This window comes from Rhineura floridana, chromosome 7, assembly GCF_030035675.1.
Source record: "Rhineura floridana isolate rRhiFlo1 chromosome 7, rRhiFlo1.hap2, whole genome shotgun sequence".
NCBI lineage: Eukaryota > Metazoa > Chordata > Lepidosauria > Squamata > Rhineuridae > Rhineura > Rhineura floridana.
In genome coordinates, this window is record NC_084486.1 from 118,926,380 (window position 1) to 118,951,525 (window position 25,146).

The 25,146-nt window shown below is 42.8% G+C and overlaps 1 protein-coding gene across 1 annotated transcript; it reads right to left on the minus strand.

The window, feature by feature from the left end:
- Nucleotides 1-429: 429 nt before the first annotated feature.
- Nucleotides 430-24,764, minus strand: SIAH2 (siah E3 ubiquitin protein ligase 2). The gene is made up of 2 exons (XM_061637036.1): nucleotides 23,715-24,764; nucleotides 430-2,634 (listed from the first exon to the last, which is right to left on the minus strand). Exons 1-2 carry the CDS (start codon nucleotides 24,135-24,137, stop codon nucleotides 2,077-2,079), a joined length of 981 nt encoding a protein of 326 aa, XP_061493020.1. The 5' UTR covers nucleotides 24,138-24,764; the 3' UTR covers nucleotides 430-2,076.
- Between the last annotated feature and the right edge of the window lie 382 nt (nucleotides 24,765-25,146).

The following is a 25,146-nucleotide window of genomic DNA, read 5'->3' on the forward strand; positions in this document are numbered from 1 at the left end:
AAAACTCAATGAGTATCGTGAGGAGGGAGTGGGGGGAGAAAACCTCCAGGCACACAAAGTGCTCTCTAACAATCATGTAATCCAGTGGTGGAAGTGTAGCTAATGGGCACTCCCTGTGTTTGAAAAGAGCGATAGAAATGACAGGTCAGAGACATACTGAACATTTATAGTGTGGCCTTCAAGGCAGAACACTGGCCTAGCTTGACCAGTATTGTTTTCTTTGACTGGCAGCGGCTCTCAGAGGGTGAGGCGAGGTTTTCCTCCAGCTCTACTACTCAAGAGTCTTTTTAAACTGGAAATACCAGGGATGAACCTAAGCCCTTATGAACGCGAAGGGTGTGCTCTGCTACTGAGCTATTTTTCTGGAATGCAGTTATAGTACCAACATACGACCAGCATACCAATGTTTTTCCAGACAGTCCATGGAAGTTATTTTTGCAAAATATTTATTTAAAAAACTAGAGTAAATATGGCAACAAAAAAAACTTAAATAGCAAAAAAGACAAGACATATCGGCACATTGCTCTTCCTTGTGTTATTCAAAGACAGCCTTTACAATTTTAATATCAAGTACGCCAAACAACCTGGATATATTTATAGGTAGGGCCTATTTTTAAAAACTGCTCAAAACACATCTTTGTTTTTGTCACCACATTAACTAAGCAGCTTTCACAAAATGTTGAGCCTCTTCAGCTCTTGCTGAAATGGATGGATAGATGAAGGGGTCAAACATTTTGCAGGTGCACTGAACTTTTTTGGGAACAAGCACTGTTGAAAAACAAGGACAAAACGGAGGCAGCAACCAGCTGACAAGCGTACCTTCGGTTTGTGTGTGAAAGTACACGTTTGTGTCATTTTGTGCAACGGTTAAGTCTCCAAAGTTCTCCTACATCTTTGAGAAGTAAAGCAAATCATCCCACTCCCATACGCCAAATGTTATATCTTTTTTGTTTTGTTACAAGGCCAATTGTGAAGATCATCAAGAGCCTTTTCCATGCGAGGAGTTTATTTGGCCTCACACACAAATGCAGCAGAATGAGGTGGTACCATTTCAGGCTGTAACTGACAAACCATGTTTTTGAAAGGTCTTGCACATTTTTTTTCAAAAAAAGTCCCTACAAGTACAAAACCTGCTACAACAGGCAGAAGCTGAGCTAGAACTGCTCTGATATGCCATGTTTCTACTTATAGTGAGTTATACAAGGAGGCTTAAAAGAAACAGTACTCCCATATGCAGTCTGAAGTAGTCCAGTGCACTTAACACGCAAGAAGTCAACCATCTCATTCTGCTTCATGTGCAAACTGCCAAAGCACACGATCTGTACCGCCACCCCATCTGCTCTTCAAATTCCATTATGTCAAAGAAACCTTTGCTTTTCAATAAAAAGGAATTGTCTTCACCTCTAAAAACATAGACAATGGTATTTCTTAAAAATAAAACTTGTCCTTTCCTTTCAGATTAAGAGGAAAAACTCATACTACACCAGTTTAACTGTTCTAGTAACTGTGCTTTTAAAACTCCAGGGTAGGTAGGTGTGTGCGTGTGTGTGTGTGTGTGTGAGAGAGAGAGAGAGATAGAATACAAAATGGCCTGTTAAGAAAGAACTCTATAAATTATGGAGACAAGTCCCACTCGCCCATTCCCCCTCACGCTGTTAACAATTACAAAGGCTTCCACACTATAGAGCAGCCTTTCCCAACCAGTGTGCCTCCAGATGTTGTTGGACCACAACTCCCATCAGCCTCAGCCAGCATTGCCAACGGCTGAGGCTGATGGGAGTTGTGGTCCAACAACATCTGGAGCCACACCGGTTGGGAAAGGCTGCTATAAAGGGAGCCTACATCTGTACAGTTGGCTCCTTAATACAGATGTCCACCTCCCAATGTGTGATAGTAGGGCCATGACAGTACTACAGGTGGGGCCGGGGCTACACTCCTGTTTTCCCCTCCTGCAATTGTTAATAGCGTGCAAGGGAAGACATGAATAGGGTTAGTCTAATACCATTTTTTTTAAAAGTAAAACATAAAAGCACTATGTCCAGGCAACAACATGGTCTCACTAATTACATAGAAATATCACGGACAACAAGTAGAAATAGTCACATTGATCCCAAGATTTCCATTGTCTGCAAAAAGGTGTGCTATGGCAGTGTCAAAAACGAGACAGTCACAGTTCATGATGGCTGCTGCCACACCATCATGGATGGAACGTGGTGTAGCCTCCCAAGTCAGCCTCCGCCGGTTGCCGTTCAGTTCGAGTCTGTATGCAAAGTTCTCTGCTTGTTTGCGGGTGCCAATGAGCAAGACAATGGCAAAGAACTGCTGATGGCCCTCATACTTCTCCTGCTTCTCCAGCACCAGCATGAAATGATGGCCGAAGCAGGACTGCATCATTACCCAGTCAACGGCTCCCGGCAAGTTAATGTCTGTGGCAAGGAAGACAATGTCTTCTCCTTGAAGAGTGGTAATGCTCTTATGGGCATGCATTAGGTGAGACATGACAGCTTCCAATGAGCCCTGCCATTTGCAAGAGGCGCCAGGACATGGGCAGGAGTAAGGGCGATATTCACAAATGTCTTCGTGTTCTGGCTTTTCCGTATGATGGAGTGTCAGAGAACAGCCTGTGGTGGCATACTGGAAGGAGACAAGAGAGAGAGGGAGAAAGAGAAAACAGCATGGTTATAAAGCAAAACTGTTGGTTTGCTACTTGATTTAACTAATGAATTAATTAGCAAAATTTGTATACTGATTGATGGTACTAAAACCTCAAAGTGATTTAAGTGTTTCTTTTTCTTCAAGATAAGAACATAGGAAGCTGCCTTATATCACCTATGGACCTATAAGGACCTTGGAGAATGGACTGAAATGCCCCAAAAGTAGGGTTGGTGTTACTATGCACCAACCAATCTTTTAAATTTTGTGTTCTTCTGAACGTAACGGCCGGTCTACTTTCAAAACCCAGGATATCCTCCACCAAATGCCAATATTTCCAGATACTATGTTAGAGATTTGTGACACCATCAAAAGCTGAGGCTACAAACTATTATTTCTACTGCATTATGTTTCTTTGACCTTTCTATTTCCCCATCACCTGCCATCTGATCATGTAACTGCAGATGCCAGGGATTGAACTTGGGACCTTCAATATGCAAGGTATGCACTCTGCCAATGAGTGATGGTTCCTCTACAAGTCTAAAAGCATGTGATAGATAATGCAACATAAGCATGTTGTTTTAGGCAGGAGCCTTGTGTCATTAATGATTTTAGAATTTAATTCACAAATGCAGACTCCCTGCTAATAAAGGGAGCAATACTGGTTGATGTGCGATTACATGAAATAATTGTTTTTAATTCAAAGTAAGTGGCAGTTTAAGGACTCCATTTGTTTTTATGGCAAACACTTAACAGAGCATAGCACATTCTATTTCTCAGGTGAAAATGATTGTCAGAATTTAGCTCCTCCAGCAATTCAACTGCAGCCATGTACTTCACACAAGTGCTGCAAAACATAATTAATTTTTAACAAGTACTCAGAAATGTTCACAAGATCCAGTGCATAGCACCCACTTAAAAAAAATCACAGATTTAAAACCTCATTCACTGAAAGGATCAGTGATACTAATACACAAATCATTTTCAGATATATTTCTAAAGGCTTAGGAAATCATTTTGTGCATGTTTCTTAGAGGAAATTTTTGGGTTTTTTCTTCTTCTAAAAGTCAAACAGCATGTATAAGTTGAAATATCTATACAGTAGGGCCCCGCTTTTCAGAGGTCCGCTTTTCGGCATTCCGCTAATACGGCGGCTTTCAAATAGAGTAAGGCCCCACTCATATGGCACTTGTTCCGCTTTCACTGTGTTTTTTGGGCATCGGGTGCCATTTTATTGACGGAGTTCTGCTTTTCGGCGGAGGTCTGGAACGTAACCCACCATATGAGTGGGGCCCTACTGTACTGAAAAATGTGTCTACATGAGAAATGACCAGTAGCGGACAATGGGGTGGCGGGGCTCACCTGACCTCCTGGCAGCTGAGTTGCTTACTTGGAGGGATGAGATGGCAGGAAGGTCAGTGCTGTACAAATGCACTGGCGGAGCCAACAAGGTACTCTTAACAGTGGATGTGCACAGCACTAACCTCCTGAGTGCCTCATCCCTCTGGTAACCAGCAGCAACTCCACTGCCCAGAGGTCAGGTGAGTGCCGCCAGCCCACCACACTGTCCACTACTGGAAATGACTAGTTTAGACAATTTCTCCATATGCACCAAGCATATTTAGTTAGTTAGTTTTATTTGTTAACTGCCTTTGTGGCCTTTGAACAGAAAGGTGGCTTATAATTTTTATACAGCATAAAATAGATGTGAAGGAGATCCTGTTGATTTCACAAAGTGAGGCCATGAATTTTGGTTTATCCAGAAACTTCAGGTATCCACCCCCCATGTAATTACTACTGTGCTAGAGCATGCTTCCTGGCCTAACACCCCCTCGGTCACATCATTAGCATTACTGTTACTGCAGTGTCCCCCCCACATATTGGGGGTGAATCTTTGCAGAGGGAAGGTCTCTCCTGCTTGTGCAGCTCATCACACAATTTAGAACCATGATCTTCCAGGGTTCTAAACTGTGCAAGGAATCTACACAAGTAGAAAGGGCTCCCATTTGCAGATGTTTAGCCCCCAGCATGTGTATGTGCGGGAGTGATATAGTAACAACAGTGATGCAACAAAAGGCGGTGAGGCCAGGGAGCTCACTCCCCTGCTACAGAATAGAGCTCCTGCCACACATTAATCTTATTTTAAACATCAAGCTCCCCAGAGCAAGGAACCGGTCTTCTTGTAGTCTATAAAACACCATATACATTAATTGCATACTAATAACAATGGCAGCAATAATAATCTCAATTCAGTGTGTGCTTAAATTATTTATTTTTATATATTAAAAGTGTATCCCGCCCTTCCTCCCAAAGCAGGCCAGGGCAGCAAACCTTTCCTACACATGAGGCACTTATTGTAAAATCAGCCCAAGAGAACTGGCAATTAAGGAAGTTACTGTTTTCTAGGCGAGGTGTCCATCTGCAATATAGGGATAACAACCATATCATCCTATCTTACAGGGTTGTTGTAAAGATTGTGTGTGTGTGCAGTGTGTGTAGTGGTTTGAGCACTTGAGATTATTATATATTATTATTTCTGTACCAAGTTACATTATGTCCAGTTCTTTCTAGCCTAGGAGTCATCTCATCTGGGATCGAGACATTACACATTAATTGCATCCAAGCATTTCCCATTGAGCTTTGTCAGCTAAGCTGCATTAATAATTGTGCAATATATAAATCTTACCAGTTTTGCTGAGGTTGCGCTAAGGATAATATTACAAAGCTCAACACAAAAGTTACATCTATGTTAACAGAAAGGTGAGAAGCATTTTTTTGCTGCTTGACAATTTTTTTGAAATGTCTACTACTGCGTTTACAACGTGCTATTTGTTCACTGCACCCTAGAGCTACATCTCAGTTTGGAACAAGGTGAGCAGATGGGACGTTTGACCCTGCAAATCTTGGCAAAGTATGGGAAAGGCCTGAAAACTGGCTAGTCTGTGAAAACAGGCCACACAGCTCTTGTGCAGCAGCAATTTGCTTGCTGCACAGGAAGGCCCAAAACGTAATAGCTTCATTGGTTCACATAAACCCATAAAAAGTTGTTGTGGGCTTGTTAATGTATAAAAAATGTCTGGCCATTATATAAATCAAAGGTAGATAAAATAGTACAAGGTACAAAAGGTTTAAGGGGGAAAACAGAAGATTTGTGTAAACTATGAAATTTAGGGAATTCTTCAGTAGGGAACTCCTCTGGAATTGAATTATTATTGCCAAGACTTTTCAAGTTTCTAGACCTCATGGTTGCAATGGAAAAATACTTAGTATTTAGGTAACAGATGTTGAACAGGCTTCTGAATGTTTGTAACCCCTCTCTATCTGACCCAGCATCTTCATAGCTTCCCCCTCTGCCCTATAATTCTCTCTTGTTTCATTCTCTCTCAACTAAAAAGGAACAGGGGAATTCAAACTATGCAAATTAAATGTTTTAAGAATATTCACTTGTGAATAATGTATTGTGAGCACAAAGCTTCAGTTTCCTTGGAATACAATTCTTTTGGCCCAGGACGCATATAGCCCAGATTACCAGTCTTATCCTACACCATATATCAACAGTTTAAGAGATTCTTTTACAGCGTAGAGAGAGCGATTTGGCTTAATAGTCCGAGCTGTAAAGTGTGTGTGTGTGTGTGTGTGTGTCTCTCTCTCTCTCTGAAACAGCCTGGAGAGATCAAGACACATGCTGTGGAAAGGCTGGTGGGTACCATATAAAATAATATGCTAAAATGAAGACACAGCAAGCTGCAGCAGTCTCACCCTCCAGACGTTTCCATAGTCAAGAGCCTTCTGTATTGTAGTAATGTGCTCCTGCTAATAATATACAACTGAACTGACCTGATGTCACTCTTATCCGTTCATTATTACAGCTGGTAAGTGTAGTAGTATTACATGATTCATCTGCATAGAAAGGATAATCCACAAAGAGATGTTTCTTGGGAGACACTGACATGAGATACGAGAATCACAGCATCTCTGTATAATGAAAGGGTAGGAGAAAATATGAACCGTCAATGCACAGGCCTCACCTATAGTTAGATCTATATGCTCCAACATTTGGGGGCATGGTTGAGATTTGTCTCTTAGCAGTTCACACATTTACATTTCTGTGGGCGTGCAAAGTTTCAAGGCATCCTGGCATCTGCCACATCCACATAATGAAGAAAACAAAGTAACATCTGAAAGACAGTTGCAGAGGTGGGAAGCACTCAAGCAGCAGAAACCAAGAATCCAGTACACTACTTCCACCATACCCAGGTACAAGGGCATGTTCATACTTGTCCCATTTCTGGCTAGTTACATCTAAAATATGTACAATATCCAATGTTTTTATTGCAGAAGTCTCTCCTTTTCAGTGAACAGCTGTGCACACAACAAATCTCTAAAGCGCTGTTACGGGCTTTGCACTAGAAACTTTACTACGAGCTACCTTAAAATGTAACATGTGAACATCATGGGATGGGGGCGGAGAAAGGAAGTGGGGCAAGATCATATTATCTCACTGAAGGCTGGCCTGTTTGGATGAACGCAAGTACTGACACTTAGGGCTGCAATGTTTCTGGGGGCATCAATGAAGCCTCCAAATCCCTTGCTATGTCACTGAGGTTGCTGGGGCATGCACATTTTGAGAGATGCACCCCAGCACCCTCCCAGATACTGCAAACTATTTTGAGGTGCCCCTCTTGAACTGCAAGGTACAATCGCTTGGAGGTGGGCAAATGGTTTGATGCAGCCCCAATCTGACCAGAAATACAATGTGGAAAAAGCCCGCTGTTTAAACACACACAGGCAGATCCTTGCATCTCACATGAATCACAGGCCCATTAATATAGATACAAAGCCCTGAAATGCAAGCTACCTCTGAACTCCTGAAACCTGAAAGCGGAAAGCTTTAAATCCTATTAACATTCATGATCTATTCCATTGCCTTAGCTATTTTCAATTACTCCAAGTTTCACTCTGAGATGCATCATAAGTCCCCTGCCCCCTGGCACCCCTGCCCCAGCAATCACTGTTAACTGCAGTCTCAGCAGCTGTATAGGTCATCACATGCTGAGCTGGGCACAAAGCCAGTTGCTTGCCTATATTGTGAGTTTTGCATTTGTGAAACGCTGTTTCCTTAAGCTACATTATAGATATAGGCTCCAAAATGCAGAAGTTGTGTTCTGTAACTCACTTTAGTCTGAGCATATGGCGTGACTGAGCATATGGCGTGACGTGCAAGCAAGGAATTTGGATTTGGTTGCAGAATCCACTGTCATGAGAATCTCAGTGAAAGAGAATTTCAAGGTTCTTGTCACAGCTATAAAAGGCCAGATGCTTACTAAGTGTGAGCAGCAATGGCTGGTGAAGTATCAGATGCCAGGGGAAAACCGAGCTGCCAGAAACAACTGTGCAAAGCAAACAAATATATGCTTGTTGAGCAAAGTTGCACAATTTATCTGGATTTCAAAATCTACTTTAATATTTTTTTTAAAAAAAACCACTAGAGTACTGGAATGGATGTAAAAAGGAAAAAAATGAGAACTTTGAGAAGGGCAAGTCAGAGTAGTTTATCACAGAAACCTGGTTTGGACACCACATTCCGATACTTCAAACTGTTGTTAGAGGGTTGAGAAAGAGCTACAAATTTCTTTTCCACTTCCTCGCCTCTCCCTAATTCTGTCTTCCACTTTTTCCCCCTTGGTTTGTTCTAACCATATTTTGCTACATTACCAAATCAGGCAAATCTGGTTAAGACACTCTTATGCATATACAGACACAAAATTTTGGGGAAAGAAACTATTCAATAAGCATCATATAAATGTTTAGCTTTAAATCATTAAAAGGGTTTCTTTGAGCAATGCCATGTAATTTCAATTTTCGACGCTTCATTTAGGTGTTAAGTCATGTGTTATTGCTATTAGTTTTTCGAAGTTTCCTTCTTTGTCATTTTACACTGTTACATTGTGGTTTTGTATTTTGCGTTATAGTTTAAAAATAAGTTTTTTAAAAAAGAAAAAACAAACAAGGATCACCCACTCTCAACATTCTAGTTAGTTCCCCCTCTCACTAAAGAGAATTTTCACTTAACACTAACAATAGACTAGAACAATCTGCACCTGCTGAACAATACTGACATTCAGCAGATCTGCACAAAGCTGCTGTGCACAGAGTGAGTAAATGAAGGACAGACAAGAGTCAGTGACGTTTTCAGGATAAGAACTATGGGGAAAAAGTCCTGCTCAACTATCATCACTCTAAGCAAAGACCCAAGTGCAGAGTCATAGACTGGAGGAGGAGGATCAAATGTAGTGCCGGAGGACAAACAGTTTGGTGTGCATGGGTACCCTTCCAGTGTGGTGCCCTCCAGATGTTGTTGGACTGCAACTCCCATTAGCCTCAAACAGGATGGGCAATAGTCAGGAATTATGGAAGTTGTAGTCCAACATCTGGAGGGCAAAGCATTGGCTTCCCTTGAGATACAGTATTCAAACCACAGGGGAAAGAGTCTAAAAGGAAGTGATGGGAGTTAGATGGACAAATGTCAGAACACAGCCAGGGTCACAGCCAGGAATAAGCAATGGCCGGCAATTCAAATCAAGAGAAGACCCAGGACCCGAGTGCAGCAAAGAATTTATGGTATAACATAGGCATAGGAAGTTGGGCATTTTCTATCATATAGACAAAGAAGATAGTGGAGCTAGGAGTGCTTGAGAAATTTGTTTGGACTGAATTCCAAAATGAATCCATCTGATCTGCAGCTCCTAGACTAATGTTTGGATTGGAACATACTTCTCTTCCAGGATCCACAAACGAATTTTATGAGGAAATCTGAGGTTGCCTTTTAATATATTTTTCCTTTCCTCTTCTGTAATAGGTGATAGCTGTTCCAACCAGCTAGAACTGGATTCTATTCCCCTGGTTGCATTAAAGCAGGGGTGAGTAGCCCATGGCCCACAGGCTAGACATGGCTTGCCAGGCCATACGTAGTGGCCTGTCAGCCCCCACAGCTTTACCTCCGGAACTCTTTAGATTCCCTGTCTACAAAGCAGGTAGAGGGATTCTTTATGTCCAGTATTAGAGCTAAGATAGAAGTCCTCTGCCTGATCTTTAAGAATAAAAGGCAGCATTTCCACCCACAGTACCAGAGGAGCAGGAAGGTCAGAAAATGTTAATAACTATGCGCATGACTGGATGGGCATCTGTGTGAGTTGCGTGCCTGCAATGTCTCGTGAATATCTGTGTGCTGTATGTGCAGAGACTGTGTGGTCTGTACGTCTGTCTCCTGTATGTGGGGGGAGGGAGGGGGGGAGAGAGGGAGAGAGAACGAACTACATGTATACATACATTGGCCATGCCCACTGTTGGCAAATGGCCCTTGGAGGGATGACTGACCATCAAGGTGGCCATCGGGCCAAAAACAGTTAGTCACCCTTTGGTTAAAGAAATGACTGAGAGAGGAAGAGAGAATTTCTACAGACGGAAGGAAAAGGGAATCCAAGCAGAAAAAGAAGTTTGTTAAGTTTGGTGTTATTAAATTGCACTTGGCTTCCGCCTATGATCAATTGTCTAAGGTGTTCTCGCTAGCATATATGGTTCTCCCCCCCCCCTTTGTCATCACAACAAACCTGTGAGGTAGATTAGGCTGAGAAACAGTGAGTGGCTCAATCAAGGTCACCCAGTGGGCTTCATGGCTGAGTGAGGATTTGAACCTGGGTCTTCTCAGTTCTAGTCTGACATTAATCACTGCAAGGCAATGATAACCCCTGTAGTCAAACACACACAAGGACTAACCACCCCCAACCCCAAATGAAGACTAAGAAGCTGCCACTTTGGTGTTCCAGGAACCATTTCAGTCAACACAGGCTGGGGCCATCAGTACTGACTGCACTTTCATTTCTATTCTCTGCTCTTAAGCAATTAATATAAAAGTGGTACATTTCTGATCGACATCCGCTACAATCTAGGGTTTCACTCCAAAATCTACCTAGCCACAGCAAAGTTCTGTTCTAAAGAGCCAAAACCCCAGCCCTGTCATTAAGAGCCTCAGGCCTGTTACCCACTCATTCATTAAAATCAATCAACAACTAAAAATAGAATCGGTTCCTCTCCCTCCCCATCATATTTGTCACCAGCATCTCCAGAAAATAAACCTTGATCCTGCTTCTTTTATCATACCTTTCAAGCCTTCTTTGATCATTACAAAGCAGCTGTGAGTTTAGCCAGACAATGGCTAGTCAGAGGCAGGAAAACAGCAGACTATTGCTTCATTTTAATTAATATTACTTTAAGAGGAGGCACAAAAGGTGAACTAGTCTAGCACTGATGCAGTGATTTCATTAAGACCAACATAGTAAAACTGCCAAATCAGATTCACAGTAGTCTTGAAGAAATGAAAAGAAAAAAAATAAAGCTACATTAGTAACAACTGTGATTGAACACACACCATGTGCCCAAATCCTATATCTCTACCATGCGGAAAAACTGGCCATCATCAGGTCTTTCACCACCTGAGCTCCTGACTGCATTAAGATTAAGACAAAAGCCACACACTAGTAAATGCCAACTTGCCATAAACTGTACAAATGCCTTCTCTAAACATATCAAGCTGCCTAATATTTTCAGTAGTTGTTTCTCCCCATCCCCCGTTGAATCAGTACTTAGGATACTTTCACACATTAGTGTTCCTCCCCTTCCCATCCAATTCTCCACAGCAGAAAGGAACGTGGAGACCACAAAGCAATGTTATTAACCACCAACCTTCAGCAAGTTTACTAACAGACACCATCACGCTCATGGAGAGCAATTATATACCCATTTTATAGATACGGTACCACCAAGGCAGAGGCATATGTGATTTCCCCAAGGCTACAAAATGAAGGCATCCGATAAAGGATATGAATCCAAGGCTGCTGGATCTAATTCCTAAACTTCTCTGTGCCACATTCACTGTCAACATAAAAGCAGTCACTCGAGGAGGGGTGGAAAAGCCAACTTTTCCCCCCAAATGGCAGGAAATCTATCTGAAGGAGCGCCTCCAGCATCGTCAGGAATGCCGCTCTACAAGATCAGCCTCAGAAGACCTCTCGATCCCACCGGTTAAAACAGCTAGACTGGTGAGGACTAGAAAGAGGGCTTTTTCAATAGTGGCCCCCACCCTGTGGAACTCTCTCCCAAATGATCTCCGCCATGCCCCTTCTATGATGAGCTTCTGCTGGGCCTTGAAGACCTGGCTCTTCAGGCAGGCTTTTGGGGTGGGTTAGGTTTTTACTGTTATGGTTTTAAATTTTAACGTTTTAATGTATTGTTTTTTTATCTTGTACGTCGCCCAGAGTGGCTGGACAACCAGCCAGATGGGCGACTAATAAATTTAATAAATAAATAAATAAATAAAATGTGGGGTGGGACAGGCTGAAAGGCATGGAAGAGAAAGAAGTAGCCGTTTTCCTCCCCTCCCTTCCCCATAATGTTCCAGATGCTATGCGCACATCAGATTTTGTGGGAGGAGTATTCAAAACACCCTCCCTTTTTCGGCAAGCATTGTTTGTTGTTTTGGCATTTAATTCACAACATAGCCAGAAACAAAAAATCCCTGGCTATACCAATTCTTTGCATTTCTGCTATGTTTTTGCAGGTCAGGGTATTCTTAGAGGAACAGTGCTGGTAACAATTTTGGCAACTCCAATTGGTCACCCAGATCTTTGGTGAATGCATAATCTAATAACTACCCTCTTTTCATCACTGTGCAAGCAAGCTTGCAGAAAACCAGATTTTGCAAAAAGAACAACGCTGCAAAGCCGCCACTTATGTGAAAGAAAGAAAAAAAATTAGTCAAGCAGGCTAGTTCTGCACCACTACAAAGTTACTTAGGCTTCACTCCTAACTCCATCTACCTGCGGGTAAGCCCCACTGAATTCAAAAAGGCTTACTTCTGAGTTGACATTGCTAGGCTTGCACTATTGGTGGTAAACTTTTTTTCCAGGCCCACTGTCCCTCCCTCTCACCCCAGTTACCACTCCTATCACCCATTCTCGGAACAAAACATGTCACTACTGATGCTGAGTACGGGCCATTAAGATAGCAGCTTTGCCATCGATTTCAGTCAGAGGTGGACTGCACCTATCTGTTTCCGGGGGGGGGGGGGCATGAAGCAATTTCCCCTTCTAACTACCCAGCAAACCTGTTCTTTGTTTTGGATTAGTTAAAGCCCCCTCCCCCAATAATTGCAAATGATAATAATTCCATCACACTAGCAATGACTGTTAAATTGGAAAGGCAACCTTTACACTAGAGTTCAAACACAGCCGCATCCTGAAAATTGATTAATTGGTATGTTTATTTCTCCACTCATACACATCCCACCCTCATTCTGATGGTATTGATTCCCAGGGTAGCACTTTTATATAGCTGGCCTGAGGTGAGTAAGAGAAGACGCCTGAACATGGGTGCACCCCATAGCAGGCTACCCGTGCGAAACCCCGCTTACTTGACTAACAGAGGTGGCTCATACCCTGACCTTGTGTTCTCAGAGGCCGAAGGCAGAATTTGTTTAGAGAGTTGAAGGTGGTACAACAAAGGTATCAGGTGGCATCCAACAGTTCCGCTAGTGCAATGAGTTTTAGTGTGGAACTTCCCCACCCTCTCCTCCCCTCCAAATTTGCTGGCTGGGGAAACCCCCAGAACAGACTTAGGGGGTCACTTAGGGAGATCAGATGGTGGGGAAGTTCCACTGCACAGCTAAAGCTCCTTGTACTAGAAGACCTGTTTAGATGAATACCAATCATCATTTCCCAATATGTACACTATTGTTTATTTTCACTGGTCTAACAGGTTTTGCAAGCGCTACAAAAAAGAATTCTGTAAAACCTCCAACAGATGACAGTGATCTGGATAAGCGTGGAAGCAACAAGCAACAATATCTCTATTCCACACCATTCTTTGACTGTCAGAAAGCGATGGTCTGCCTTGAACCTGGTAAAAGTCTTGCTGAAAATGTGGGGACCACAGCTTATTGGCAGAGCACATGCTTTGCATGTAGACACTCTCAAGTTCAGTTCCTGTCTTCACCAGTTAAAAGGATCAGCAAAGACGCTGCCTACTACCTTGAACAGCTGTTGTCAGAGTAGACAACACTAGGGGTTGCACTCAACTAAGCCTTAAGGAGAGTAGACCCACTAAAATTAATAAACCTGTTTTACTTATTGGAGTTTGGTATATATAGCAGTGGAATGCAGAAATGAATAGTCTGGCAAGACTGTTGGTGGAAAGAACAAAGAAAGTTAAGCTCTATTACTCCTGGGGAAAAAAGCCATTATGAGTATAGACATACATATGGCCATTATGGAGTCATAATACACACACGCACACTAAGAAGAAACAGGAAAATCAATTTGCACATCAACAAGTGGTTACTAAAGAAGAAATCAGGGAGGGAAGAATAGGTTACCTTTCTATCACCCCCCCCCAAATGGTTCAAGCTATTTCTTACACGGATTGCTGCTTTACTCCCAACATTAGCAATGTTTATTAACGTCAATGTGTCTACTCTCAGTAGGGCTAGCATTGAATACCACCCTATGTTACATCGGCAGAGAGTGTGACCTGATATAAGCAGCTTTCTATGGAGTTGAAGCAGTAACACAGGATGCTGTTTCCTTACATTTTTTATGTGTATGGTAGCAAAAAGGGCCATGGCTCAGTGGTAGAGCACCTTCTTTGCATGCAGGTCAATCCCTTGCATCTCTACATAGGGTTGGGAGTGTTCCGTATCTGAAATATTTGGGTAGTCACTGCCAGTCAGGGTAGATAAGGAGCAGGGAATCCAGCCCACAGGCTTACTTAGCCCGGCCAAATTTTCCTACTTGGACAGTGAGGCTGTTTCGGCCAAGCAACACCCACCTGCCCTACAGCTGACCTCATTTACAATGTCAGGCGTGGGCAAGTAAAGATGGGGCTTGGGAGGCTCCATTGATTGGCAGCACCTGCAAAGCCCTGTGCACCAGGCCCTGGAAGAGCCGCCAATCAGCTGATTGTTGGGTCTTGCAAAACGTGGTGCCTTTGTCCTCATGGGAGGGTGAGGGAGATAAGGATCCAACCCACTGGCTAGATCCAGATCCCTTAGGTGTAAACAGCATTGAGCTAGATGGACCAATGGTCTGACTCTGTATAAAGCAGGACTTCCTCTGCTCCTAAGAATTCATGCTTCCAAGCAACTGGGTGTGGCTCGCCCTTCGGAGGCACAGCTGGTGCCAAGGCACAAGAGAGCTTTTTCTGTGGCACCGCCCTGTGAGACATCCTGCCCCAAGAGGTCAGGTTATCTTCCTTTCCAGTTCTGTTCTGCCGATGCTGGAAGACATTTCTTTTAAAACAAACATTTGGTTCTGTTGTTGCTTATTGTTAGCTCTGGCTCTCTGGGGGTTTTATGCTGCTTTTAAGTCTTGGCTGTTTTGGACATTGCTTTCATGCCACAGCATTTTTGTTTTTGTTTATACCTTGCTCACTACTTTGAGCAGCTTTTTACAGAATGTTAGGTTTTCCTATAAATGAATAAATGGGGAGTGAGACATTTGCATCGGCATGCCTGACCTTGACATTTTCTTTTTATTTGTTTATTTTTAAAACTTTGATTTATACTGAGAAATATTACACAGTATTACACAGTATTAAATGTGTAAAAGTTATACATTTTACAAAAGCTCAAAGTTTTAAGAAATGCACAAAATATGAGCTACATTTGTTAGGAGATACAAAATTCTAAATTTCATAAAGTACGAAAAGAAAAAAATACAAAATATAATTAAGAACATTAAGTATAACGCTATAATATAGGCAGATTTGTACCAAAAATAAAAGAAATTTTAGAAAGGGCATTTAAGCATTGTCCATATTGGTTTGCATTAATATTTACAATTACATTTATTTACATTTCTCTTTCATACGCATAATGAACCAAATAAGCTATGTGGTTGTACATTGTCTTGGAATTTATTATTTCAATATATAACAAAAGGCTGCATCTCTTCATAAAACTAATTTCCTGTTTCTTCTCTGACCCTTATATAATCTGTAAGTTTTATCATATAAATAATATCCCAGATCTTTATTGTCCATTCATCCAATGTAGGTGCTGTATTTTTTTCCAGTTGGATGATATAACCATTTTGGCCACTGTCAAAAGATGTATGACCATTTCTTTATTGTCAGAGAGTATTAAATGTTTAATGTATCCAAACAGTATAATCAGAGGATCAACAGGTAGTCTATAACCAGTGATGGTTTCAATCTCATTAATTATATCTGTTCAGAATTTCTTTATTTTAACACAAGACCAAAAAGATTTGTTTCCTATCTGCATTTGTACTTTTACATCTCCAACAATAGTTATCTGCATCAATGTAAATTCAAGCCTGCTTTGCTGGGGTTAAATGCCAGCAGGAAATGACCTTATAAAATTTTCTTTTAAATCAACGCTTAACGTCAATTGAGAAACATTTCACCAGCTCCAAGCATTAGATGATATCTGCTGTCCTAGCTCCAATTCCCATTTAGACTGATAAATCTGGATACCTCTATCAATAGTTAAGAGAATCTTATAAAAATTACTTAATAGCTTTTCAAATTTTTGACTGGTAAGTTCCTCAAAGGGAGTCTTTCCCCTGAGTAGTCCATATGGTCTGAAGGCACATGAGGCCAGTCAGGTCTGGTCAGAGCCTGGATGGGAGACCGCCTGGGAACCGTATGTAAGCCGCCTTGGGTTTCTATCATGGAAAGAAAGGCAGGGTATAAATGAAATAATAAATAAATAAAATAAAAGCTTGAAAGCAATATGCTTTAATAGGAGATATTGTAAAACAGAGGGTCAGGTCTCTTATTTCATCATGTTTTGAAAAAATTCCCACTGAGAAGCTTATCATGCTAAGTTAGTCCATAGTTTTTCCATAAAGACAGATTTCTCAAAAGAGTTTCATTTTCTATCTCCTCCTTGTATGTCAAAGCTTTAAGGAGATAACCCAAGGCTTTATTTTCTCCTTAACCTGGACCAGATTTCAAAATGATTACTTGTGCAAGGGTTTAATTTTATTAGATATCTATCATGTATTGTACCACAATAGATTTCTTAAACGTATTTATTTTTATTAGATTTATTTCCCGCCCTTTCTACCAGTAGCAGCCCAGGGCAGCAACTTGTTGAAGTGTTATTTTGTTCTATAAGTATTGCTTTGTAATGTTGGAGCCAAAGTGTTAAAGTGTGTAAGCATTGTGGCTTCACAATATGTTTTTCTAGAGCAGAAAGATAATCCCTCATCCATTATTGAACAGATTAAAATATTTTTGGGTGCCCTTGGTTTTTTCTCTTTCCAGGTAAATATCAGAATAATATCTTGTCAGTCCTCTATCACTGTTGACGAAATTTCTAATGATATAGTAAGAAAATTATATTTTTTGGGGAAACCATCATTTTTTGGCCTCGATTCTTCCCATCCAGATTGTCCTAAATTCCTCATCATAGTCCTAAATTCCGTTTTTCCTCTTTTATTATGATTATAATATATTAATGTTCCTAAATCAGATATCAAGGTATCAAATCTAAGGTATATCTTTCAATGTATTTGTTTGTTTAGTTATGTTGGCTTTTGTAATATTGTCTAAATTAAACCCCATCCACTCAGATTTAGAATAATTTATTTATGCCCTGAAACTTTTGCTATATTGCTATATCGAATCTAGAAGCTAGCCAACACCATTAATAGGATCTTGGATGAGACATTGGCGATCACTTGTGGCCGAGTAAGATTGTCTTCCAAGGTCTTTAACAGTGGGTCCGTAAGTGACTGTGGAGGCCAATTCTGGGTCCACACAGCCACAGTGAGGACATAGGTTTCCAGATGGAAGATGGTCACGATGAGGATTTGTTTGACGTGCCTTCCGCTTAGCTCGTTTGTCCCGTTTGCCCTGTATTCGTGCTTCTTCAAAGTCCACAGCACCTTTGATAATAGCTGAGCTCCATTTCGGACGTTCATGGGCCAAGACATCCCAGTTCTCAATGTTCATGTTACATTTTTTTAGATTCGCTTTAAGAACATCTTTAAACCTCTTTTGCTGTCCACTGATGTTCCATTTTCCATCCTTAAGTTGGGAGTAAAGTAGCTGCTTTGGAAAACGGTGATTAGGCATTCGAACAACATGGCCGGTCCAGCGGAGGTGATGTTGAAGGACCATTGTTTCAACACTGGTAGTCTTTGCTTCTTCCAAAACACTAACATTAGTCCGTCTGTCTTCCCAAGTAATTTGCAGAATTTTCCGGAGGCAGCATTGGTGGAATCTTTCAAGAAGTTGGAAGTGGCGTTTATAGATGGTCCATGTTTCAGAGGCGTACAGTAAGGTCGGTAGTACAATGGCTTTGTAAATAAGCATTTTGGTCTCCCTGCGAATATCCCGATCCTCGAACACTCTATGCTTCATTTGGGAGAATGCGGCACTCGCAGAGCTCAGATGATGTTGAATTTCAGCATCGATGTCAGCTTTTACAGAGAGATGGCTGCAGAGATAGGGGAAGTGATCAACATTCTCCGACATCACACCATTAAGCTGGATCGGTGCTACAGAGGGACTAGTTCGCACCTGTTGATGAAGCACTTTGGTTTTTTTAATATTAAGTGAGAGCCCAAGCTTTCCATATGCTTCTGCGAAGACATTTAGGATAGTTTGAAGATCTTTCTCTGAATGTGCAGAGACTACATTATCATCGGCATATTGAAGTTCTACGACAGAGATTGAGATTACTTTACTTTTTGCTTTCAGCCTACTGAGATTAAAAAGCTTTCCATCTGTTCGATATATGATTTCCACACTAGTAGGAAGTTTCCCCTCAATAAGGTGTAGAATCATAGCAATGAAGATAGCAAATAAGGTAGGAGCAATGATGCATCCCTGTTTTACACCTGATCCGACTCTGAATGGATCGCTCTGAAAGCCACTGTTGTCCAAAATTGTTGCTGTCATGTCATGAAGAAGTCGGATGAGAACTACAATATCGTCTACATATACATTAATTTGAACTCTTCCTCCTTTAATTTGACACCTTTTAATAAATTCTCTATTTTTATAGCTTAGGCTAGTGGTTCTATGGACAGTGCTAAAGTAAAGGAAACAAAGGGCAATCTTACTTAGTTCCTCTTTTGAGACTAAATTTATCAGATTCCACTCCATTTACTGTGTCACAAGCTGTTGGATGTGTGTAGATCATTTTTATCCATTGGGTAAATTTAGCTCCCAGACCAATTTTACCTAAGACTTGTAATGAAAACTCCCATTCTAAATGGTCGAATGCCTTCTTGGCATCCGAACATACTAAGGCATATGGTTCATTAGAGTTACTGATAACGTGAATTGTATTAATACATTTTCCAATATCCATTGATAATTTCTGGGTTTTTTTTATGAAGCCTGTGTGATATTTACTTATATCAACTGGTCTATTAGCTAAGGTGGATGACCATATTTTAAAGTCCAGGTTTAGTAAGGCTATTGACCTATAAGATTCAGTCCTTGCTGCATCTTTACCTTTTATTGGTATAACTACCACACTTGCTTCCTCCCACGTCTTTGGAAATTAATGTATCTGCAAAATTTCCCTCTTGATTTCCATTTTTTCCAGGAGTAGCAGGAGTAATTTCCCATCAAAAGTTCTGGAATTTTTATATCCCTATCTATGGGATGGCTGTAATGTTTCAAAACCATTCTCTATATATTTCGACCTCAATGAGCACACACACACTCTCCATACCAGCACCTGTGATTGTTGGCGATGCAGGGGTTCTCCATGCAATTATGTTAATCCAGACAGAGAGCAAATTTCAAACTTGTAGGTTAGTTTTTGCGATCTCCATACGGGAACCTTCAATGTTTTAATCTAATGCTAGTCTTCAAATACAGTTCTGTCATTACAGTTCATTTCTCTATGTAGAATCTAACTTTGAAAGTATTAACTGTGAGGATTTTTTTCTGAAGGCAGAAGCAATTAGCAGATAAGGTACATATTCTTCATAGCATACATAACCACCTATGGCCAAACTGTACAATGTATGATCCACCAATCCAAACCAGCCTACAAGGCATGCATGGTGCTCCACCAGGATCTTAATAAACTTTTTGATTTTGCTGTTGGCTTGTGGCTGCAAAACAGCAGAGCTGTCAGCCATCTGAGAAGTCACACCACATGTCTGATAGGATGAGTTTGGCTTGGTAGGTCACAATTTAATGGGAAAGGCCCAAAGTTCAGTGGTAGAGCACATGCTTTAAGTGCAAAAGATCCCAGGTTCAATCCTTGCCATATCTAGCTAGGGCTGGCTTTTCACTCTGAATCCCTGGAGTGCTGCCACACAATGCAGTCCAGCCTAAGTAGGAAGTAGCTTCTTACGTTCAGATCTATGCAACACAGGACACTGCCTTACAGCAAGTCCTATCATGGGTCCACCTAGCTCATTATAGTAATACGCCTTCCTCAACCTGGCATCCTCCAGATGTTTCAGATTGCACCTCCCATCACCCCCCGCCAGCACAATGGTCAGAAGTGATGGCAGTTGTAGTACAACATCTGGAGAACACCACATTGAAGGAGGACTGGTGTAAACAATACTGAACCAGATGGACCAATGGTGTGACTTGGTATCAAATCAGCATTTTATGCTGTGCAGGCCTGAACATACAACATTGCCTCCTAATTGGTCAGACTAATGGTACACCTACCCTGGCACTAAATTCTCTACCTGGCAGCATGTCTCCAGATAGGGCTGTATCCCAACCTGCTACCTGAGGTCCTAAGGACGGAACCTGACACCTTCTGCAAGCACAGTGCATGGCAAGTTGAATTAAAGTATTAGTAGATCAATGGCTCAACTCTCTATTTCAGCAAGTATATTTTTTGCTTTCCCCCCGGAGCCCACCCACTCAAGAATTTAATGCAAGGTAGATGGTTGCTTCCAGCCTTGCTTTTTATCAACATGCCCTTAAGATCTGTGTCAATGTCATTTTAGAATGGTTTAGAGTGCATATTGATCAGCTTAAACCTGTGTCTTGGGAGAGAGACAGACATGAAATTGACACCAGTATAACTAGTTTAAGAGAGACAAGGGTCTGAAGATCAGTACTGATAGAAAGCCTGGGTGGAAACAGCTCTCCATTCTGCCAGCTGTCACCTCACTTTTTATCTTAGGGTGCTTCCAAACAGCTGCTTCCCCCCCAGCAAAAGTAGCACTGAACAGGAAAAAGAGGTAGGAACCTTTAAAATAAAAGATCATAAACAGCACCACAGGAGATGAGGTGCTGATACTGTTGCTTTTTTTGTGCAGCGCATGCTCATTTTTCTAGCTAAAATCGTTCCGATAGTGAACCTAGGTAGCAAAGGGCTGATCAGTTTAGAAGTGAAGCATGGTAGCCCAAAATCATGCTCTTAGTTGGATTACTGCATTGTGCAGAGGGTTGGTCTTGCTGGCCTTCCTTCCAACTCTACTATTCTATGCTTGCATGAAAACCAAGCCCTGCAGGAGCATACCTCTTAGAGCAGCCTTTCCCAACCAGTGTGCCTCCAGATGTTGTTGGACCACCACTCCCATCAGTCTCAGCCAGCATTGCCAATGGTCAGGAAAGATGGGAATTGTGGTCCAACAACATCTGGAGGCACACTGGTTGGGAAAGGCTGTCTTAGAAGGTGGGAATACACTGCAATAATTTTACTACCAATAACTGCAAAGCACAGAGATAGACACTGCCCTAGCCTGGGTTGTAGGCTACAATCATGCCTCCTTCCACAACAGCACAAGAAGTCATCAAAAGAAACCAGGGGTAACTATCTTTCTAATCCCCATCCTCTGTATGACTGGCTGTAGATCTGTGACTTTGGACATAGCAATACAGAAAGTTCTTGACCATGGCTTGCTATTTTAGGACAGGTGTAGGAACTTTTGGTCCTCCAGATGTTCCTGAACTACAGTTCCCATCAGCTCCAGCAAGCATAGCCAATGGCCAGGGGTGACAGGAGTTGTAGTTCAGTAACATTCAAGGGGGCCTGTTTTAGGAGACAAGAACACATTTCAGCAAAGTCATGTTCCAAAAATGCATCTGTACAGGTATCATGAATGTGAAGGGGGCTTGTAAAGGAGAATCAGCAGATGGAGCAGGATAAAAACAGATGAAAATCTTGTTGTCAGGACACATGGCAACTCCATCCCTTTGCCTGCCAATTCTCCTCTGCACATGTCTCTGCCAACTAATGAATGGGAGTGTTTTGAGGCAAACACAGGGTGGGGAGCCTCACATTTGTCTCATTATGTCTAGTTCTGCCTTTAACGTCAAGCCACAAGCAGTACCTGAAAGAAGAAAAAGAAAAGGTACCCCACTGCATGGGGCTTTACACATATCTTTGCTATGTTAGACCAATGCCACAATTCCTTTAGTGTGCTGCACAGACTAGCAAGTGTGCAATTAGCACTGATGTACTTTAATGAATCAGACAATTAGGGACGGGAGGCTACCTACACAAAGGGTGAAGAATCTCTGGTCTAAAATACCTCCAGTTTAAAAACCTCCTGTTTCACTAATTCTGTTACTTTTAGAGCTGTCAAATATACTTCCCTAGATCTCCCCACCTCAGTAACCACTATTTTGGAATGATAGTGTTATGGGTTTGGGGTTGAGATGGATGATTTCTATGAATCCCCTTCCAGCCTCTGATTTGGAGCCTTGCACTTGGGGGGTGAGAAACACACTCTGCTGGTCAGATAACTTTCTTTTGTTAATCAAATAGAGTGGCCAGGTGGGTTAATGGGTCTATCAAGTGCCCATCAACTGGTGAATGGGCCAGGGATATCCTATTGTCATTGAAACTCTTCAGGAGAGCCTCCCTTCCCCTCCCCCCTCTCCTGGGGCCAAGGAGAGATTTGTGTTTGGAGTTGTATCTGGGAAAGGTTGGGAACTGGAGGCAGGCAAAGAGACTGGCTCTCTGAACCATGGCTTTGGGGTGCCTCCTGTAACCCTGATGGAAAAGCTGGATATTGGACTGCTGATGCCTTGAACGCCTCCATCCTAAATTCAGGTTGGAATGTGTGTAAATAAACAAACCATATTTCATAAAGACACCATAGTCTCTACTGACCTTCTTTCCAAGGAAACCAAACCCAGGGTGAGCACAGGGACCCCTGGAAATCTCACCCCTCAGAGATTGGGGTGGCGTGCAACAATATGTAACTCCGTAACTTACACTGCCAAGCGTAAACAGGAATGAATTAGGACTAGGAATAATAATAGTAATATAGTATTTGTGTTCTTTAAAATGTTCAAAATTCTTCATGCAGATTTCTCAGATATTCATAATCACCCTGTGAGGTACGATAGTATTATAATACTCCACATGATAAGCCAGCAGGGTCAGAGGATGAGAAATACTGGCTTGGTCACAGCCCTGGCAAGATTTAAACTTGATCACTTCCTGGCCCACAATGAAGTCTCTTGTCAACAAAGCATCAGAACATTCAGTCTTTTAAGGTAATCATTTTTCACCAGAGAAACTGTTTGGAAGCAAGGATCTGCACTCTTGAGAAAATCCTGCCACTGTTTAGTATCATGGATATATGGCCCTACATGTTCAAGGGGCAATAATAGGGTGTCTCAGCATGGACTAATTAGAGTTGCTTCTAAGGGTGCTTGGGCCAGTTGTCTGAACTTAAAGGTGGCAGAGACAGAATATATACGCAACTGCACCTCACTTTCATGTGTACAGTATAAGTCTTTGACAAACAGCTCCCTGGAAAAGGGGAAGAACTGTTTTCATTTGTTTCTAATAAATGAGTTAATTGTGGGGAGGGGAGGTGTCTCAACGGGATCATAGTAATATGTCCCAGTAAGGTTATGACGAATTTTAGAGAGGCAGCTTTTACAAAGGCATTTGAATTGCCGCAACTTCAAGGGCAGGCGCTGTGACCAGGTAGAGCCGAGTTCCTTTCCTCCATACAGTCGCTCTCCCCGCCCACCTTCCCGGCGGCTCTGTTGATCGCTAGTACCACCGTTTTCCTATCTGTCCTTACCTTGCAAGGGAAAAGGACGGCCGAGGCCACTTTCTCCATGGCCAGATTCCTGATGCTGGGGGTCAGGGATCCCCTGCACGTGGGGCAGCAACTCAGCTTCTGCCGGCATTGGTTGCACACGAGGTGCCCGGCCTGGCACTGCAGGATCGGGGGCAGCACATAGTCGAAGCAAACCGGGCACTCGAAAAGCGAGGTCAGCTCATGGTGTTGAGGCGAGACCGGCCCTCCGCTGCCTTCGCCTCCTCCAGGGCTTGAGATCACAGCGGTTGCGGCAGGAACCGCAGAGGTACCGGCTCCGGCAGCCGAGATTGTGGCGACGGCGGTGCTGGCGGCAGCGGCGGGGGCAGCAGCCGGCGACGGCGTGTGCTGCTGCTTGCCGCAAGGTTTGTTAGCACTGGGTCCGGCGGAGGACGGGCGGCTCATCTCGGTCGGAACAAACCATCGAACTGCGGACACCGAGCTGATTTGTTCACCGAACCCCCGCAGGGCCCCGCCAGTGGGACTCAAAACAACACCTCCCGTCTCCCTGGAGCCGCTGCTCCTTAGAGAACCAGGTCGGGCCTCGCTTCCGCGCCGCAGGAAACCACGAATGTTCCAAAGTGTACGAACGTTCCAAAAGAGAAGCTTCAACGTTCCACAGGGCCAGCTCAGCGTTCTAAGCCGCTCCTTCTGCCCCAGCAGCCCTTCCGCTCCTCCCCCGGGCAAACCGCGCGTGGTTCCTTCTCCACTCCCCCCATCCACCCCCTCCCCGGAACATTAATCTGACGCAAGAAAGAGAGGCAGGGGGTGGTGTAGAGTCACAGCCTGCTTCCTAGCCGGTGCTGGCTCCTACTGAGCATGCCCTGGTCTTTGCTAATGGCAAGGCAGAGACTTAAAAAAGCGGCGGCGGGGGGTGGAGAGAATCGCTGCCCTCTCTCTTCCCTTTCCCGTCGGCCTCACAACAATGGGTTCCCCCTGGTTCTCACTGGGACCAAAACAGTGGCCGTGGAAGGAAGAGAAAAAGGGGAGTGGAAGAGGAAAAGATGGGCACGCGCGCACACGGAAGGAGCTTCCTCTATTGTTTAATGGCGTACCAGAGCCAGAATAAGGTGCTCTAGCCGCCACCTGCTGGACATGCAACTCACTGCTTCACTAGATTCCTTAAGTCCCCAAACCAGACAGCTCGCTCTGTCTGAAAAAAGAAAACGCACAAGGGCCAACATTTGAAAATTCTCCCACCCCTCCTTATTTTGAGAGGGGGTGAGGGAGATGAAAGAGATTTTTCGAAGAAAATACAGTAATGGGGAACGCACAGATCCTCTGCAGGATCCCCACTGATCAGAATGGAATTTATTTTCGGGTAAGCATTCACAGGATCGCTGTGCACTACCTCCCGTTTCAAGGACTGATGTTATCCTACAGTAGGTGACTGGCTGCCTCTTCCACAGCACAG